Source organism: Ambystoma mexicanum, chromosome 9, assembly GCF_040938575.1.
Source record: "Ambystoma mexicanum isolate Mex_15411 chromosome 9, UKY_AmexF1_1, whole genome shotgun sequence".
Lineage (NCBI taxonomy): Eukaryota > Metazoa > Chordata > Amphibia > Caudata > Ambystomatidae > Ambystoma > Ambystoma mexicanum.
In genome coordinates, this window is record NC_090931.1 from 664,602,705 (window position 1) to 664,623,463 (window position 20,759).

Here is a 20,759-nt window from a genome sequence, read left to right on the forward strand (position 1 = left end):
TCCAAGCCTCGTTTGGCTTGGAGCTCTTGCAGCATGGTCTGCATCAGGTAAGTTTGCAGCATGGTCTGCATCAGGTCAGTTTTAATCTATGAGCCTGGCGCCTATGGCGCCAGGGCTGACTCTCCATATAAGCATGGCGCCATTGCGCCAGGACTGCACCCAAATAGCCCTTAGCGGGAGTTGTTGGGCTTGCTTGGGGTAACTTGATGCCTGCTTCCGGGGTTGCTGGACTTGGTCTGGGTCCCCGGGGGTAGGCATCATGACATGATGACGCAGCTTGGCGGTAAGGAATCGGTTAGCTTTACCCCCATGTATGTAGTAACATTTTTCGTTTGTACCAGGAGGTGCGCTGCGTCGTCTGCTAGGTGTGATTCTAGGGTTGCTCTGGCTTTCTTTAATTCCCGCCATGCCTTTTGTGAGCCCCTAACCTTATATACCCTCTCCGCCTGATGTATGTTGGCTTCCATCTTGCGTCTCACCCTTTCTCGACTCTTAATATAGTTTGATGTTTGTGCAATTAATTCCCCCCGTATTACCACTTTACTGGCATCCCAAATGGTCAGCCAGTTCATCCTTGGTGTTATGATTTCCCGAAAGTAGTTCTGTAAGGTTTGTTCTATACCTATTCGGACCGTTAGATCCTTCAGTCCAGGAAGTGTAGTTCTCTCAGGAATTTGGCCAAGGCTTGTCTAAATGGGTGATCGTTGGAAGTGGCTGGGAGGGTTTTGTCCAGTGTTGCATCCATCACCCCATTAAAATCATCTCTAATTAGAATTTTTCGAATTCCCCATTGTGCCTTCCGGGTCTTTTTTAATAAAACGTTTCTCAAAGTTGATACCTTTTGCCAGTAATATGCCTACTCCCACCGTTTTTTGGTCCCACTGGTGGCCAGATATTGTATGGGGAAGCTCTGTGTCTCAGCCTTTGTTCATCCCTTGCTAGTAGCTGTGTCTCTTGTAGCCATACCGCTGAAGCATGCATGTCTCTTAGCCTAGTTAATATAGATTTCCGCTTGATCGGGGAGTTAAGCCCCTGAACATTTAGTGAAACGAATGTCAATTCAGACAGTATTATGATTCAACCATTGGTCCCTTTCTTTGCGTTTCCACATGCAGCTTTCATTCGTATTGTGTATTCATTTTGTACCTTATCGCCCAAAACCATCAAAACAAAATATTTTCCCCCCTTCCCAACTTGTAAAGTAAAACTTCTCAAAAGTGTTTCCAACATACTATATTCAAAGTATATCACCAGGTTTTATACTCACCAGGGAAGTTTGGGTTCCGGATTCCTGTTCCCCCCCACCGCCTTTCCTCCCTTGGTTTAGTGTTTGGCATGCTCGCTTCCTATGCATCTAATTTAGCTTAGAACCACGTTCCAGATGCAAGTCTCACTCTTTTTTCATATTGGCATCCCCATTTTCACATTTGAAGGAGTCGTCTCGCCCTCTCCTATATTGGTATTCCCATTACCACATTTATAGGCGTCTTCCCCGATCGCCTAGCTTTTAGCGGTTGCTCAGGTGGGATCCGAGGGCTTATGCTCCTTATTACGTCCTCGTGGTCGAGGACGTCCTTGCCTCCATTGACCTCTTCCGTGTCCCTCTGTTGTCACTCTGCTCCGGGGTGAAGATCCTTCTTTGTCAGTGAGAGTGCCTTCGTCATCTTCTTGCATAAATTCCGCCATGTCTTCCTCTTTGGAGACTGAGAATCTCTGGCCTTTCCATTCAAAGCGTAGACACATTGGATATCCCCATCGGTATCGCACATCTCTAGTTCTTAGCCAATCAGTGACCACTCTCAGTTTTTTCCTCCTGGCGAATGTAGCTTGGGATAGGTCTCTAAATAGTTGAATTGAATTGAAGTGGAACGGAACCTGATGGGTTCTTTTTTACGGGCGGCCTGCATGATGTCCTCTTTCAGCTGAAACATATGTATGCGGGTTAGGACATCGGGAGTCAAGTTCTTATTGAGTTGGTATGTAGAGTAGACCCTGTGCGTCCGATCCAACACAATCTCCTTGGTCTCCTCTACGTTCAAGATGTGTCGGAACAGGTCTATAACATATTGTTGCAAGTCAGAGTCTGTTATAGATTTCGGGACTCCACAGATGCGAATGTTGTTTCCCATGGACCTATTTTCGATGTCCTCCTGTTTATTGTGCACCCATTCCATTTGTTCTTCCAGCTTAAGGACTCTGTTTGCCAAAATGTCATGCTCATGACTTTGCTCCGTTACCACTGTCTCGACTTCATCAATCCTTTTCTCAATTGCTACAACTCCTTTATTGTGATCAGAGATGGACTTCCTATCATCCTCAAGAGCCTCTGATTTATTGTGCTCACTAATAGGTCACTTACCTTGAAAGGGATAGCATATTAATGTCGTTGATCATTTATAATGCGCTTCATATTGGATTTGTTCACTTATGAATGCTTTCCTTGGCCCAATGTTAAGTATGTGAATTTTATCTTTGCAGCATTGATTTATACAATAAGGGTTTAAAAATAAAGCCACAATCTTCCAAAGACGTATTTTAGACGGGAGCCCTTTTAGCTTTGAGAATCTGAGCTGGTATACCTTTGCCTACAGTGGACAAAACGATTTAGAATCTTGTCACATTTTGGCAATTCAACCAATTTTATTCACTTGTGACACTTTTATTTTAAAAGGTTTTTTATATGAATGACAATAGAGTTTTTTGGGTTTAGTTAGTAAAAAAAAGGGTCAATAAAAAAGGGGGGATGGGGGAAAACCCCCATTAAAAAAAATCAACATTTTTTTTTCGACATTTTTCATTCGACATTAAGGCATTCGAAATTATTACATTTGAAAATGTCACTATAAACCGTCAACCTCATATTGGTTTTACCAACAATCTCGATCATGCCACTAGATTGCCTTTTCTTCCATGGTCTGCCCTTCGCTTCATTGTCTGACATGAGCTTTACTTTGATTAATAGGCCTTTGAAAGTTCAAACGGACAGCCTATTTGTGCCAGAATTCCTGAACCTTTCTACGTCTTCTGGTTCTGCTTTCTCTAAGGCATACTGTATTTCCCCCAAACCTATGATGTCCCCCCTGAATGATTATTTAGTTCTGTTTCTACTGCATTCATAAATTGAGGTCTTATTGTAAAAGGAAAAGCTTTGGTTTAAGCCATTACTAGGAAATTGACAATGTTTAGCCTGTACATTACTTTCAGATTGATTGCTCTCCACCAGTTCACACATGAATTACTAGGCAATCCAGGGCCCTTTGTTTAACTCTTGTGAGAAAGTCCCCTGCTCCACCGCTTTGCTGGATTGTGGGGTCACTAAGGCAGCCAGGTGGTGCAATGAGCGACGTGAGACTGGGCCCATGGACTACATGGAGAGGATCCCATAGTTACCCCTACCATGCCACACCCATGGAGACTCTGTGATGGGCAGTACAACCACAGGTGCTTCTGTCCCTTTAAGAAAGTTGTGGAGCGGCAGTACCACAGAGTCGGCAGCGCCTGCGCACTAGGCTTCCCTTGCACAGGTGCAGAAACCTCTACTAAATGTACCAAGAGTGAGGGACCTGAGCTAGGCGTGGGAACTCAAAAAGCAGTTAGCAGGTCCTTATTATACCAGTTATCTAAAGAGGAATAGGGAGTTTGACACTCCAAGATGGTGGTGCTTGAAACTGCAGCCAGGCAGTCATTTGAGTGCCACCCAGCATTGAGCACTATGATTCCCAAGTTCCTATACCAAGCCTGCACACCTGAGTTCTCTTAACCCACAGAATCTGGAAGACTGATAGGGTCTGACAGGAAGAGGTATGAGCCATCCCATACCAAAACGGTAAACCATTCCCAGGACAGAACCCAACAACCAATCTGCATCCCTTCGATCACACCAGACTCCCTCAAACTAGAGAGAGTCTTGAAGGCAGGGCCAAACTCTGTACAAATCCATGGGATCAGCCTGGAGGTGGTGCTGTTAGGTGGAATTCTGAGTTGGTTGGATATTCTGATCAGAAGAACCTAGAGCTAGAAACAAAACCCCTTGAGCCTGGGGGTAAGTTGGCAGGCGGCTGGTAGTGAGGCCTAGAAGGGAGGGAATTAAGAGACTCTGCCAACAGAGAGAAACAAGAACCAGGGGGCTAGGAAGAGAAAGGTCAGGGAGGCTAGGACTAGTTTAATCCAGAGAGCTTGGAAAAGAAAGACCTAGAGGAGTTGAAGGAAGATAGCTTCCCAAACTGGTAAATGATGTGGTACTGTTAAAAGAGAATTGTAGAAGTTTTCATTTTCATATGTAAGGTGCCCAAATGGGTGAAGAAGGTACTGAAATGCGCAAACAAGTTGGAAAGGAGAATAGATGGCTGGTGCAAGAAAATATTGATGTGCTGGATAAGAAAAGGACAGGAGATAGAGGAAAGAGATGTGCAGTTGTTGAAAGAGGGATGGAGAAGTGCAGAAACATCAAAAGGTGAAAGAGGAGGTGATAACTAGTTAGGGAAACAATTTTGTAACATAAAGCAGGTAAAGGAGTAGGTTGAAGAATTTGCACTGGAAGAAAGAGGCGCAATTGGGAGTAGAAAAGGGGAGGTGGTGGACCCTAAGGCCTAAAGGGGTATTATCAATGAAGGCAGAGAGTGAGAATGGCCTAGTCAAAGCTTTGTGAGGTTCTTGAGCAGGAGACCGGAGAACCAGATTCCTGGGAGAGAGGGAGGCATTAAGGTGCATAATGAGGACCATATCTCAGCTTTAGGGTAGCCTCCTGTCATCCATACTGGAAGCTACTCATAAATCCACACACCGGCTCCAAGTCCAGAGCTGAAATCTGCAATGGGTAACCAAGAAGTGACCCTAAGAACTATGGGAAAAGGCTTCAGGACACCCATAAACACGCATGCAGCACAGAGATTAATGGTTTTGGACACTCCTAAATCCATAAATCCACAAAGGCCATTAAGAAGGATGTGAAAGACTCTAAAGCCAATTCTATAATTACTGGTTATAGTATTGATTATCTGGCGGAGACCTTGTCCTGGATTCCCTAGGATTATATGGGGTTTTACCTGAATTACTGGCACTGGTATAACAGGTGGCGGCAATTCCAACTGTTTTTTGCCGATGGGGGCCTGATTTACCTCCGGCTGTTGGCCGGAGGTAAATCAGTGCCCCCCACCAGCAAACTTGTATTTTCCTGATGCAGGAAAAGTTCCGGTAATAGACTTACCAGCACTTTTTCCCTCACTGGGAAAATTGTAATGAGGATCTACGTAACTGACCACTGGCAGTAGTTAAAGGTAGGTGGAATAGCAAAAATGCACCTATGTGTGTTTTCTGTGCCAGCGAAAAAGGAGTCTCTACAGCTTTTTATTTTTGTGTCCCCTTTATTCGGATATTAGGAGGAGGAAATTAAAAACCTGTTTAGTGAAGAGAGGTATCAAAATGCTGATTGCTGTAGAAAACGTATATAAAAGGGCAAGTACAGTGGATGTTCTATTCGTAGTTGTCAACCTTATGGAGGAAGTGGGTTGGTGTTAAGGGGTCTTTCAAGTGCCACAAGCGGCACCCACAAAAAAAGGCATGTTTTGAGATTAAAAAGGTGAACTCGTGATGTCTGTGATGTTCAATGACGTTTCAGGTGTGTGGGGTAAGAACACAGGGGAAGTGCACAAAATGGTTCTGCATGCTGTAGGAATTATTCCGCGATATCACCTATTGGAATGTCTCTTCCCATTGCCCACGTTATTGCCCATTGCCTGGAATCTATCATTCCCAACAGTAGGTTCAGGCTTGATCATTCAATATTACCACCATTGACAGCAAAACTGGCAAGGAGGCCCATCTGTCTCTAGCTAGAGTCGCCCCCAAACACAGAAACCTGAAAAAACACAGCTATAAAATGTTTTAGCAAGTTCATCATTGTGCAATTCAGCCCCACCTTAGGCTCTGCCGCCACAACCCGCCCCAGTGAGGCCGTCTGTCTTTTGCCCACGTGCCCTTTGCCTTAAATCTGCAACTGATCAGGATACATTTGTGAACATTGACAGAATGCGACAACGAACACCTTTACTCCGTACCCCTCCTCCACCCACAGGGTTTTTCTGTTTGCTGACTGCACTGCTTCCCCCTAGCAGGGCCAAATGTCCCATTGAATAGTGGACTCTGTTGTGAACATGCTGTGCCACTCCCGAGCGCAGCATGTGTGCCAAGGGCAGCATTTATTTTTTAAAGAATGGGGCCCAATTTTGTGCCAAAGTATGCCCTGGGCTTTTTTAATCCACCCTCTGGTGTGTGTATCTACTATCCAACTAATTGAAATTGGGGAGGAGGGACCCAATTTAGAGACGTCATTTGTTACAATTATTGTCATTTTATTGAACTTGAAAACACGCTTTGTTTTTCTCTTACAGAAGCACTAACAGAGATCTTTCGGAGGCTTCGTTTTACAATAGATGAGCGCAAAGACCTGACAGCAGAAGCGATCCGTCAGACTATGGAATCATACCGAAAAACGAAGATTGACAAGGACAACGCCTGCTTTGTGTGCTGTGTTCTATCCCATGGCAAAAGAGGAACAGTCTATGGGACGGATGGCAGCGAAGTGCCAATCAAGGATCTAACTGCTTTTTTTAATGGTCGCAATTGCCCTTCGCTTGCTGGCAAGCCTAAAGTCTTCTTCATTCAGGCCTGTCAGGGCCACGATCCACAACACGGTGTTCCTGTTGAGGAAGATTCAGGCGACGTCTACGAATCCGATGCCCACCCAATGTTATCTCTCCCAATCGATGCCGACTTTCTGGTTGGAATGGCAACAGTGGAAGATTGTGAGAGCTACAGGCACATCCAGACTGGCAGTATGTACATTCGATGCCTCTGTGACCAGTTGGCAATCCAATGCCCACGGTAAGCAAAGCTGCACAAGTCATGGAGCAGTGGGTAGTATGATGGTGAACGGACATACATCTGTTTGCTTTTAAAATGTGTCTTTTGAAAGGCAGTTTTCTAGTTTGGCGTGGCAGAGTTTGGGCGGTGGCACGCGCAACTCACCTCTTTGTTTCCTTTCTAAACTTTCTAGCGTTTTTGTTATACACAACTTTCCTTCTTCCTTGACTCTTCTCTCTTTTTGGGACCTCTAAATCTGGTTTCCGGCCTGCTCACTTCACTGAAACTGGCCTTCTACAGGTCACAAACGCTTACGTCGTTCTAAACAGTCTTCCATTCTTATTCTTTTGGCTCCACCTGCTGCTTATTGACACAGTGGAACACTCTTCTCTGCTCTTTATCTCCCCTTTTAGTTTATTTATTTATTTGTTGAGCGCGCCAAGCCCTAAGGCATCCGGGCGCTATGCTTACAGGTTACAAATATATACAGGAGGGGGAAAAAAGCATGTGATACAACAGTGAATAACAAGAAAATGATATACATAAACGTGACAAATATGCATCAGGCAAAGGTTAATATGCATATATACATAGTGTGCGAGGTTATGCAACTGTGATAAGGTCTTGCTCATGGAGCAACACTTTGGCCTTTTTCCGGAATAAGACATGGAAAGGTTCCTCTCTTAAACAAAGTGGGAGTGCGTTCCATTTCTTAGCAGCGAGGACTGGGAAACTAGCCCCTCCGGCTCTTTGTAATTTGTAGTGTGGGATGTTAACACAGTGAGTCTGTGCTGTTCTTAAGGGCCGTGATGATGTGTGGCTGTTGATGGCATTGGATAAGTAGATGGTCGCCTGGTTGGATAGACACTTACGTGTAAGGGATAGTGTTGTAAGGGCCAGCCTTTGCTTGATGTTCAGCCAATGTATAGCGATATGTGTTGTTTCTTAGGTATGTTCAATGCTGCTCTAATGGCATTGTTTTGCATGACTTGCATTTTGTTAAGGTTTTGTTGTGAGGTGCCAAGATAGAGAGCATTGCAATAGTCGAGCTTGGAAAGGACCAAGGCTCTTGCTATTGTAATGCAGTTACTGTATGACAGGTAGGGGTGGCAGCCAATGATGAGCTTGCATGTGTGGGCAGATGAAGAGGCTATAGCATTAGTTTCTCTCGTTAAGGAAATTGCCTAGTCAATATAGACTCCCAATGTTTTTTACAACCTTGGATACTTTAATTATATTGCCATCAATATTGAAAGAGGTAAATAGTGCGTCCAGTTTATTTAGATTGGCTGGAGAGCCCAGTAGGAGCAGTTCTGTCTTATTGTCATTAAGACAGAGCCTGTGCTTCACCATCCAGGCTTGTATATTTAGGTAGACGTTGTTGAGAGTCCTGCTGTCCACAACGTGATCTCCTGTGATAGGGATGAGTATTGTATTTGTTTTATACTTTCATTAATGAACCCTAGATTAGGCTATTGCTCTACTCTCCTCTTTGGTCGTCCTGCCTATGCTTTGCTTTGTCCCCTTTCCAGTCTATCTGCAACTCTGTTGCTCATCTTCTCGCCCTCGCTTAACTTGTCTAAGGTGTCTGTGTTGTCTGCACTTGGGAATGTGATTTACTGGTTTCTACTGATTCGCAGTTTTCCCAAAGCTCATTTTGACTTTGCAGATCGTGCATGGCAAAGCTACACACTTTGTGGTCTTTCCATGGCTCACCCGCTCATGGGCTGATTGCAGCAAACGGAAGACCTCTGACCATGCTGGCTTGCGAACACAAGTTGGTTTCTCTGTTCATTAGTTTTGTGCATGTCTGATCTCTGTGTTAGCCATAATCCCTTATTAGGGGTTCTTGCTGTTCTGCCAGGGATGCCTGATAGATTAGCACCTGGGGTTCAGAAACGGGGGCAGTTGGGACATAATTCAAGATTCATACATGTATGTACTGCATAGTGAAATGTATATATTATATACTGAGATGTATAATATTCTGAGATGCGTACATTATATACTGCAATATTTGCAGTGTACATGTATACATTATATATTTTTTATACATTTATTTTCACATTTTCTGTAAATGCAAGAAACGAACAATTCATAAATCAAACAAATAGTAAGTGCAACAATATGCACAACAAAAATCTCGAAACGTATACAACCCCCCACCAACCAAACAATAACACAGAACGCACAAAGGGAAGGGAGACAACACACAAAACTACACACACACATATACCATCAGTAATCTAAGCAACCCGTTGACACGTGAAATCAGCCACCCAAACTGACTGTATAGTACAGCTCATTGAAAGACGCCCACAATTCAAGATACTTCTCGGGCCTATCCTGCCTAGAAAACAAAACCTTGGTAAGTTAGGGTGAACCCTGGTAATTCATACATGGAACACTTGCTCACTGTGCTTACAGAGGCACAGCTTCACCTCACTGATGAAGCCCGAATAGGCTGTAACACGTGTCTGGGTTGCTGTTGGTACTCTCATTCAGAGGAGAATGGCCTAGCATTTCAGTGCTGGGCTGCCCGAGTGGGTGTGACCAGACTGATGTATATTTCTCCTCTGTGAAAGGTACAGTGAGCTAAAACGTGGTTGTACACCCTATCTCATGGGCACCTTCCCATAGAACAGTTTATTTGGCCGTGCTCGTTCTTGGTAGAGGGGCTTCCAGACCTTTTTTTTCAAATGTTTCTTATACACACTGCTGAAAATGTCACATGGTTTGGAGTCCTGAGGGAATGGCTGGTTATTAAGTTGTTCAGGAAAGCTGCTGGGCATTCAGTGACATGAGACTCTTGGAAAGATATTCCCTACCTGCCAGTTTCTCCTGGATAGCCTACTCTGCTTTGTGATGAGTGCCTCGATGTAATTTCTATTGGTTTTGTAGACAAAAGAAATGATTGTCAGTTGAGCAGTGTGTGTCTTAAATTTTCAGCAGTTGACACGGATGGTTTGAGGTCTGTTTTCCGTACAGTGCACATATTGAATCCGAGATGCAATAATCTTGCAGCCCCTACCTTCAGTTTCTTTTTTTAAATCAAATAGAAAATGTCCAGGGTGCCAGTAATTAAAAGGAGGCAAGGTAGACATTTGCCATGCATTATGTATTTTGGATACAAAAATTTCATTTTTCAAACATACAAATCTTTAATACGAAAGAAGGCTCATGCAGCATTTTAAATGAAAACAAAACATTACCAAGTAAGACAAATTAATATGCATTTAACACCAGAAGCAGCTGTTAGATGTTCTAACTTTTGTTATCTGCACAAGGCTGCATGGTCAGACCTACACAAACCTCAAAATAATGAAGGGTGTAGATGAAATGCATCACGTGTTAACATGAAGTGTTTTTAAAGCCCATTCTTAAAGGCTGCACATACAATGCAGCATGTACTCAGTGCAGTAAGTATTTACATCATATTAGGCATTCATGTGATGTTTGCAAAGAAACTTTCTGTTATGTTACAAGATTTTATTGAGCGCATCGGTCATCTAACGGTTTCATGGCACTATAGAAAGGAAGAAGCATAGGGAGATAATAGGCCTAGCGAAGATTAGAAGTGCTTCCAAAAGGTCATTACATAACTCTCTATGTAATGATGGAAGGGAATGTTGCTGTAAATTAGAATATAGTCATTGGTATAACAGACCTCGCCCTATTTCTGTCTACAAAGCCCTGAAACACTTGATCATATTTATAAATCTACACATATGATCCAAAAAGAGACATCAGATACGTTATTTAGTGAATAATGCATATAAACGAGTAACCATCAGAATGTTTACCTATGTTCCTGAGAACCTGAAATTAGACTCAAATCTCTGAGGCTCCAGCCCGAGCAAGCCCTTATAGGTCCCATGAAGTCTATGGTAGTTTGGTTCCAAGCTGCTGGGGTCAGAGTTTTCTGCAATTAATAGGTATAAAAATGGCTATTGCAGTGCTTGCAAAGCAATCCGCTAAGGGCGCAAGTTAACTCCATATCTTTCACAAGAAAATGAAGCTTAGCAGAAAGCACAATGCGCATAGCACCGAGGATGCTACTTTGAAAGCACACATTTAATTTGCTTCAGAAGGATGAAAGAATTGGCTGTCCCTGTCTGGATTGGAACGAGGTGAGCCATCATATGTTTGTTTGTATTTGTATGTAGAAATGCTGTACATGAGGGCAGATATATGGCATTTTAATTTATTTTTGGAAAGGCTAATGAAGTCCTTTTTAGGAGCTCTGCATCAGTGTGATCTGAAGATTCCTTCGGGCAGCTAAATGGTCAGTTTTCACTGGCCATGCATGAAGAAGAACATACTCTCCAGCTTATAGCAATTTTGCAATCGCTAAAAATACAATTTGATTTTTTATGCTGCAAAATGTTCAATTTCTTGCCACAATAGTCTGGAGGATCTTAAGAGAGACTGACCTTCATGTGTATTGCATGGTTGGACCACTGCTTTTTTGTTGTTGCTCAAAGCAGTTTCCTATTTTCACTCAAATCAGTCTTTGTCAGTTTTGACACTTGCATTTAGTCAAATGGGATAGTTGAATGTAACTTCAATATAAATACCATAGGATATTTGTGCTAATGGTGTGCGGACTAGGTGACTCACTCTGGTTCACTGATTGTGCTATGGTAATTGCAATCTTCAAAAAGGATTCCATAACTATTATTTAACAGGTTTCTTGCCTTCACAATATTCTCTGTGATCTAGCACCCAGCTCACATCTTGATCTTTTTTCCAGAAGCATGTACTTCACCTCCCTTGCCTTTGGGTATGTGTTGGGTTCAGATAGTCTATACCCTGTAACCCTTGGTGGCCCTCCTTGTGTTGATGGCAATATGGTTTACACACAGACACCTATCAGCAAGTATTTCTTCCTCCTTACTTAGCGTTTTTATCAGACTATGTTATTGTAACCTTCCAGGGCCAAGGACTCTTCTAGCATGCCTCTCAAGTCATATGCTTTTGGCTGGTGTCACCCACCATTGAGCCAGTCACATCTTCCGCCAAGCCTCTTGCCCGTCTATAGACTTGAATGTGCTCCCACCTGCCAAAAATACATTTGATGGGATTGTGTCCTCCGACGTATTCCACATCTCTGACAGTAATGTCTCCAGCTGTGCTGCTTCGAAACATTTTTCGGCGTCTGTGTCCTGCGTCGATGATGTCGATACGCTGTCCCTCGAGGGCTTTCGACCGACTATTCGAGGGGCGACTCTCCGCGTCTGCGTAAGTTCACGGGGTCTCGTTCTCGGAGTGGGTCCCGCCATTCCTCGGCCTCTTCTAGGCACTCTCGGAAGCGCTGCCACCGGTCGGCTTCCCCGTCCTCGTCAGAGGACTCTGCCAGACAGCAGGTAGCTTGTCCCAACAAGCATTCATCGCCGGCGGAATGGGACGAGATGATGGCGATTTATGAATGGCGGGGCACCGTTCCATTGGCGCCTTCGAGAGAAGCGGCAAAGAACGAGCTAGGGCCACCGCTCGCATGCCTTCGGGCTCGGGCGGTTGGCGCGATCATCGGGAGCCATCGAGGTCCCGATCGGACAAGGTTGATCGCCATGCCAGGTCCAGGTCCCGGTCCTCGACACCCTCGAGACCATCAGAGCCTGTGAGGCCTTCTAAGAAGGCATTGACGCCGTCGGTGCCATGTCCGTCGAGGGACTCTCTCGAGGCTCCGGCTCCGTGGAAGTATTCAACGCCATCGGCGCCGAGGCCGTCGAAGGACCCACTCGGGGCTCTGGCCTCGAAGCCGAAGTCATCGGCGCCTCGCTCGGCGTCGACGCCTATTCCATCGCCGCCCTCAACGCCTTTTGAGGAGAATTTGCCAGAGGTGCCCCAGAGGACGGTGGAAACTCTGAGGAAGGGCTCTCTCTGTAAGTCAGTGAGGCCTGTATTTGAGCCTTTTTCTGTACCCTCATCCAGAGATTTATTCCAGCCTTTGGATTACATTTAAGAGGTGGAAGAAGGGTCAGCTGAGGAGGGGTTTGTACCTCCTGAGGTTCCTGATGACCTGTTCTCTGGTCGTAGCCAGATGGAAGACCTGCGTCAGTCCTTACATGACAGGCGTCTCATGTCGAGGGTGACTGAGTACTTGGGGTGGTCTGCTCCACCTGTGAATTTTCTGCAGGATGACCTGACAGATATATTGCACCAAGGTCCACCCACTGACCCGGTGCTGCCATTTCATATGACTTTACAAAGAAGGGTGGCGGCGGCTTGGACTGCTCTGGAGAGTCTCCCGGCAGTGAATAAGTCGCTACCGAAAAAATACCGTCCAGCCAGTGGCGACCCCTGCTACTTGTCTATGCACCCCACTCCGGAGAGTTTGGTGGTGCAGGCGGCTAAGGCCCCAGCAAAGCAGGCTGCGTACCCTACCATCCCTCCGGATAGGGACGACAAGCGCTTTGATGGTTGGGCGAAGAAAGTATTTTCATCTGGGGTATGGCTTTAAAGGCAGCCAACTCCGTTTGTGCCTTGGTAAGATTCACTCACACTCTGTGGAATTGTGTGTCTTTGGCGCCTGAACATATTCCCGAAGGGGAGGAACGGGATGGTTTTCTTGCCCTCGTTCAGGATGGCAAGGATGCCATGTGTGAATCCGTTCAGTCGGGTCTGGACGTGGCAGACTGTGTCAGCCGGTCCATGGCGGCGAGCATCGTGATGCGCAGGTTTGCGTGGTTGCGGAAGTTGGGGGTTTGCTCCTGATGTACAGTCCCGGCTTCTCAACATGCCCTTTGATGGTGTCCATCTTTTTGGCAGCAAGGCTGACGAGAGCCTTGAGAGGTTGCAGACCTCTAAAGCTGCAGCAAAGTCGTTGAGCGCTTCAGTACGTCAAACTCCGCCTTTTCGTTTTAGGGGACAGCAATGGAGGGGAGGTTCCTTTCAATACTACTCTTTCTTTGGTAGATCGAGGGGAGCTGCCAGTCAAAGGGGCCAACATAGGAGTACCAGAGTGGAAAACAAAGTACTCCAGGTGCCAAAGCCGCTCGGGCAGTTGCCTCTTTGCCCTCAGGCACTGCCGCAGCCGCTCAGCCATGAGGCCATGTCCCATGGTTCGCCGGTTGGGGGAAGGCTGGTGCAACATCTGGTAGAATGGCGTGCAATTACTTTAGACATGTGGGTTCTGGAGGTCAGAGCCCATGGCTACTGTGTTCCTTTCTGGCAGAGGCCTCACGACAATCCACCGGGGAAGCTCTCTTTGAAGAGTCCGGATCTGCTCCTTGCGCAGAAATCCTATCCCTCCTGGAGAAAGGCGCCATAGAACTGGTGCCTGTAGCTGAGAGGAAAAAGGGATGGTATTCCCCATATTTTTTGATCCCGAAAAAAGACGGGGGATTGAGACCCATCATGGACTTGCGTGGTTTGAACAAGCTCCTCAGGAAGGACAAGTTCAAGATGGTTACTCTTTCTCAAGTCCTCCAGGCCCTTCAACTTCAGGATTGGTTGGTGTCTCTCAACCTCAAGGATGCTTACTTTCATGTGCCGCTTCATCCCAAGCACAGGAAGTACCCGAGGTTCGCGGTTGGCGACCCACATTTTCAGTTTCGGGTCATGCCGTTCGGATTGACCTCCGCCCGAGGGTTTTCACCAAGCTAATGGTGGTGGTGGCAGCGTATCTCAGGAAAGAGGGGATTCACGTCTACCCTTACCTGGACGATTGGTTGATCAGGGCGTGCTCTCCTGAGCAAGCCCTGGATCATCTGTCTGTCACCTGCCACTCCCTTCACAAGCTGGGCTTCTCCCTCAACTTGAAGTCTCATTTGACACCTACCCAGCGGTTCCAGTACATCGGAGCAGAGCTCGACACATCCCTGGGGCAGTGTTCGCCTCCCCAGGTGAGGGCTCATCACATTCTGCAGATGGTGGACAAGTTTCAACATGCCCAGTCTCCCTGCATTCAAGTTCTTGAGGTTGCTCGGCCTCATGGCATCCTGCATTCTACTGTTGCCAGAGGCCAGGCTGCGATGAGATCTCTGCAGTGGGCTCTCAAGATGCAGTGGTCGCAGTCCTCCGGCAGGATGTCAGATCCCGTCCAGGTGCCGCCATCGGTTGCCCAGGATCTTCTGTGGTGGGCCGACGAAGGCAATCTGATGAAGGGAGCGCCATTTTGGCTACTGAAAGTGAGCGTCCCTCAATAAGGCAGTTAACCCCCTTCAATGAGAGGCAATAATGGGCACACCCCAGAAGGGAATGAGACCAAGACCAAGTGCGGGTGAGGTACAAAAGGTTTTTATCTAAATTAGCATAGGGCATGCAAAGGACTCAGCAAACTCCGAGAGCGCTCTGTTTGACAATAGCAAAGACAGTCATTTATATTACAAATACATGTCATGCATGAGCTAAACTATAGGGGCCACATAGTCTTGGGGATTGGATGGCGACGACTAGCTACTATGTTAGCTGTAGGCGCGGTGCTTCATGATTGGCGGGGATCCACGTGGTGGCATCACAGAGTGCTTGGGTCAGCTGAGCTCATCGGGATGGAGTGCCAGGGCGCAGGCTGTCTACAGAGATACACTACTTTGGTGCTAAAAACTTGCCCTTGTGGCCATTCATACACATTCATCACACTCATCTATGTCAAGTTGTTATGTAAAACCTTTAACACATCAATCTAATACCAGGGAGGGGACACAGGAAAACGGTATGCAATACGAGGCTTCCTTCATACATCATCATAAAGTTGTCATTACCAAAGGATCCAATCTCATGGGTCTAGGTGTCTTATCAGGGGGCACGGGTTAGGCTACCTTTATCATTCTATTCTGTTAGATGTAGTAAATGATGGTTGTATGGTATGTTAGTACAAGGGTGAATAACTGTCTTCATGGCCTGTTAAATTTGGGGTGAACTAAGATACCATTGGGTCAGTGGGGGCACATAGCTGGCACCTCTAAGGAGGCAGGATTTGGGACCGGGTGGTTCGTAATTCACTTGGCCTCGCCATGGTGGAACACAGTGATTTTATGCCGGCCTCTGGCATGGGGGGAGGTAAATACTTGATGCGGGTCCAGCAGGAATGCAGGGAGGTGAAGCTGTACTGTTCTAACACCAGCAAACTCCAGCGGGCCTCGGTGGGAGGAGGAGGAGATGGCCTTGTAACTTTATGCAAGTCTCTATTTACTGGGCTGCACAAATACTATTATAGGTCTGATGGGTATTGGGTAAATCGCACATTTCCACCATTCCCATGTGCTCACATTTTCTAGGTCCATAAAGGGGAAGTTTTCATTGGCATTTACATTATATAACGTTAGTCAGTCTGATGCTTGAAACTCATGAGGAAGGCGAACATACAAAAGCGTGAGGTAGTACCAGGTTGGGAAATGCATGGAGCTCAGTGATAAAATGCTACATTAAGCTTATAATCAGGCGGGTGTATATACTCAAGAGCGAGGAAACAACGTGTTAAACTAACATTTTGATTACAGTAAAAATGGCTCAGTGCCTTAGGTGGCTCACATGCATTACAACATTTTCTATCACATCATACGCAAGCATGTTATATATTGCTTTTTCATTACCCTTTTTACAATAGCAGCAAACATTGGTCAGTAAGGTGTGGTTTCGAGAATACATACGTCTGACACCACTACACAAAGATGAACTGGGCTGGCAAGGGTCGTATCAATTCAATATGAGTAATCAGCATTATTGGTTTTAAACTTTTTCGCAAAGACTTAAGCAGCATACATGGGACTGGAAGGCACAGCGGTATAATAGTCATGTTTAACCCTTCGGCTGGGGGACAGGGTTGCGGGTCATGAGCACCATATATCATGGGTGTGGGGGTCTGGGGAGGGTGAATGCTTATTTGACGGGCAGGATTTTGTTCTTTCCCAGACTACAACTAAACGTCAGGTCACCGCCAGGGCAACGATGTAGTGTGGAAGGTAAATGATAGTGTTTGTTTTGTTACTTGTTCGCATCTAGTTGCTTGTGAGAACGGGCCTTCTACGGATCTACCATGCGGAGGAGGCTAGGGGGGGGAGTGCAGGGCTCGCTGTGAGCCGACAAGTGGGGAGTGAGCTGCAGCTTCTGCAGGCAAGCTCTACCACATAGGCCTGGGCTGTTAGCATACTGAAAATGGAGTCTAAGTGTGTTATAAAATGGCATCTAGGTTGTACTGTGTGATGATCCGTGCGGCCCATGTGTCGATCAGCAGCCATTCTGCCTCCAGGGCCCAGGTGCATAGGTGGCTGCCGACGAGTCATAAGCCTCACGTAGGAGGGAGATGTGGGGGAGGGAGGTCTTCCAGACCGGTCCTCCTATACACTACCCTGGCCAGAGGTGACGATCGTGAAGGACGCATCATTCACGGGATGGGGAGCTCATGCCAAAGAGTTGACAGTCAGCGGTCGTTGGTCTCCGTCGGAGTCCAGACTCCACATCAATCTGTTAGAGCTGCGGGCTGTCAGGCTAGCCCTGAAGGCTTTTCTGCCATCTGTGTGGGGGAAAAATGTCTTGAGCATGACGGACAATACAGTGGCAATGCACTACCTCAACAAAAAGGGGGAGCAGGGTCACTCCCACTGTGCAGAGAGGCGATGCAGCTCTGGTTCTGGGCCATCCAGCAGGAAATTTCGATCTTGGCAGTTCATCTGGCCGGAGAAGAAAACGCAGCGGCGGATGCTCTGAGCAGGCAGAGCACGGTCTCTCTCGAGTGGGAGCTGGCTCAGGAAGTTCTTTTGGAGATCTTCGCCCTTTGGGGGACCCCACAAGTGGATCTCTTCGCCACCAGTGTCAACTGGAAGTGCGAAAGATTCTGCTCACGGGAATTTCCTCCAAGAGGAGCCTTAGGAGACGTGTTCGTAGTGGAGTGGTTCTTCCCACTACTGTACGCATTTCCTCCAGTCCCCGTCATTCCACAAGTGTTGCAGAGGTTACGGAGGTTTGATTCCCGAATGATCCTCATTGCTCTGGCATGGGCCAGGAGAGCGTGGTACCCGGACCTTCTAGACATGTCCATCTGCCCTCCACGCCGTCTTCCCTACCGAGACAATCTGCTCTCACGGGAGGGGGGTCGGGTTCTCCATCCCGAGGTCAAGTCCCTCAGCCTTCATGCTTGGTGTCTGAAAGGTTGAGGTATAAGGATTGGGACCTCCCCGAAGACGGGATGGAGGTTTTTCTTTCGGACAGAAGGCCCGCAACAAAATCCCTGTACCGTTGCCATTGGAGAAAGTTCGGCGACTGGTGCAGGGTACAGAATGTGGATCCTTTTCAGTGTTCAATTCCTGTGGTTATGTCTTTTTTGCTTTCATTAGCCCACAAGGGCCTGCAAGTGGGTACCATTAAGGGTTACCTGGCGGCGCTGTCCATATTTAAGCGCTCGTCTGAGGAGTGTTCTTATTTTAAGATTCCTTTGATTTCTCAGTTTCTAAAAGGGATAACTAATGTGTTTCCACTGTCACCTTTCCGGGTGCCAGGATGGGACCTGAACTTGGTTCTACAATTCCTAATGGGAGCTCTGTTTGAGCCCTTTCATTCTTGTGCTTTGAGGCAGTTGACCTTTACAACTGTATTTTTAGTTGCGGTTACTTCCGCTCGCAGAGTGAGTGAGTTGCAGACACTGTCTGCCAAGCCACCTTTCACAGTGTTCCATAAGGACAGGGTTGTCCTTAGGGTTCGTCCTTCTTTTCTTCCGAAGGTTATGTCGGAATTTCATTTGAGCCAGAAGGTAATTCTTCCCGGCGTTCTATCCTCCTCCGCATCCTAGTAAGGAAGAGGCGAGGCTCCATATGTTGGATCCGAGGAGAGCTTTGAGCTTCTATTTCTCACGGATGTCCCGGGTCAGAGTGGACGATCAGCTATTTGTAGGATACGCTGGAAGGCGTTTAGGTCAAGCTGTTACCAAGCAGACCTTGTCCAGATGGATCATTTTGATGATCTCTGAATGTTACCGTTTGGTGGGTAAGGACCTGCCGGTAGGCTTACGGGCCCATTCTACAAGGGTTGTGGCTGCCTCTACTGCTCTGCAGAGGGGTGTTCCCATTCATAATATTTGTGAAGCAGCTACATGGGCCTCTGTCCATACTTTTGTAAAACACTATTCCCTGGACTCTATCCATGGGCAAGATATGGCCTTTGGCAAGGCGGTCCTCTATTCTGCAATTTGATTGGCCATTCTAAAATTCTAAATTCTTTTTCCACCTCCATATGTTGGTACTGCTTTGGGAGTCTGTCAGAGATGTGGAATACGTCTGAGGACACAATCCCCTCGAAGAACAAGTTACTTTCTTACCTGGTAACGTTCTTTCGATGGGATGTTCATCCGACGCATTCCACATCGAACCCTCCCAGCCTGCCCCTCTACAGAATTTCTTATGCCACTGCAGTTTACGTTTCCGCAAGGCTTTCTGTAGTCATACTGGCAGAAGATTGGTGCCGCATGTTCCGGGGGAAAAAACTACAACTGAGGCTACGGGTGTCGTGCGTCCTACATATAACATCCGGTGACGTTGGGTCTCGACGGAGGCCCTCGAGGGACAGCGTATCGACGTCATCGAGGCAGGACAGCGACGCCGCAAAATTTTCCAAAGCAGCACAGCTGTGGACATTACTGTCAGAACGTTACCAGGTAAAAAAGTAACTTTTCTCCAGCATGGGGTCTGGCATGGATTCATGAATATTCCCCGTCGTCAGGCTGGGAATCCTTGGTAAATAAAAAATCAGTATCAGTTTCGTTTCTGATCTGTCTTTCTTAGTAGTAACCAATCACTGATCTCTGGGTCATACTGCCCCCAGCCAATGACTGCCCTCTCCCTAAGCCCCGCCTCTGGCAGCCATCCTCAGATTTTTACCGCACGCTCAAGTGTTGGGAGTCCTCGTGTTTAGCTCTTGAGTTTTTTACTGCGTTTTCACGTTTTTTCAGGAGAATTTCTCATTTTTTCAGTTTAATCGAGCCTCAAGCTCCACCGTTTCTACTTCCGATAACGGGGACCTGTTTCGGAATTCTTCTACTCCCCTCAAGGGTGAAGTTTTCGTCGAGTTTACACTTCTTGGAGGATTCCGGAAGATCTGCGGCCTACCTCAACGGACATGGCCCAGGACAAAGGGAGCTCGACGCCCGGATCTGTCATGATGCCTACCCCCGGAGCACCAGGCCAGGCCCAGCACCCCCGGGAGCAGGCATCACGCCCCCGGGTAAAAGCCCAGCGGCCCTTTATAGGGGCTCTTTGGTCTCTGTCCTGGCACCGTTGGCACCAGGCTCATGTTGGACACCAGTCCTGGCGCCATAAGCGCCAGGCTCATAAGGGGAAGTGTTTGGTGCACTTACCTGAAGCAGACCATGCTGCACACTCACCTGATGCAGACCATGCTGCATGAAGAACCAAGCCAAATGAGGCTTAGGAGGAACTATTTTTCTGATGGAACTATTTTGTTACTTGGGTGGGGCTGTGGAAGAATACTCACCTGGAACTTCTTCCAAAGCTATTTAAGTCACGCCCGGACAGCCACACGCGCTTCGCGTTGTTCTGCATCCCAGCAGCTGAACGCTCACCGTGTCTGCTCCTGCACCTGGACTCCAGCCACGCCCGCCTCGAACCTGGAACACCTGTAGGGGAATAAGAGAAGAGAAAGGTGAAAACCAAGAACTTATTCAACCTTCTTACCTGCATCCGGAATCTTCACGCCAGCATTCCTGAAGGAAGACTTCCATTTAAAAGCACCGCGTTGCTCACTGCAGCGTCGCGCTTCACTCACCTGTTCCCGAGACGCCGCCCGGCTCCATCGCGGCTCTCAGCACCGGTCGCCACATCTCTGCACTTAGGGGAGAGAAGAAGAGACAAAAGGTGAGCAAGGGAACACAAGAGGAAAGCCGAATTTTCAGCCATTTACTTACCGGCTTTTCTTGGTGAATCATTCCACATCTCGGGTCGGCGCCG

The 20,759-nt window shown here is 47.0% G+C and overlaps 1 protein-coding gene across 5 annotated transcripts in view; it reads left to right on the forward strand.

Moving 5' to 3' along the window:
* Positions 1–20,759, forward strand: part of LOC138488473 (caspase-8-like) — a 596,184-nt gene that overhangs the window by 521,546 nt on the left and 53,879 nt on the right. For all 5 annotated transcript variants that reach the window (XM_069615461.1, XM_069615457.1, XM_069615459.1 and 2 more), the window contains one exon: positions 6,390–6,882. In XM_069615461.1, the coding sequence (XP_069471562.1) occupies positions 6,390–6,882 (493 nt within the window). The remainder of the gene's footprint in view (positions 1–6,389; positions 6,883–20,759) is intronic.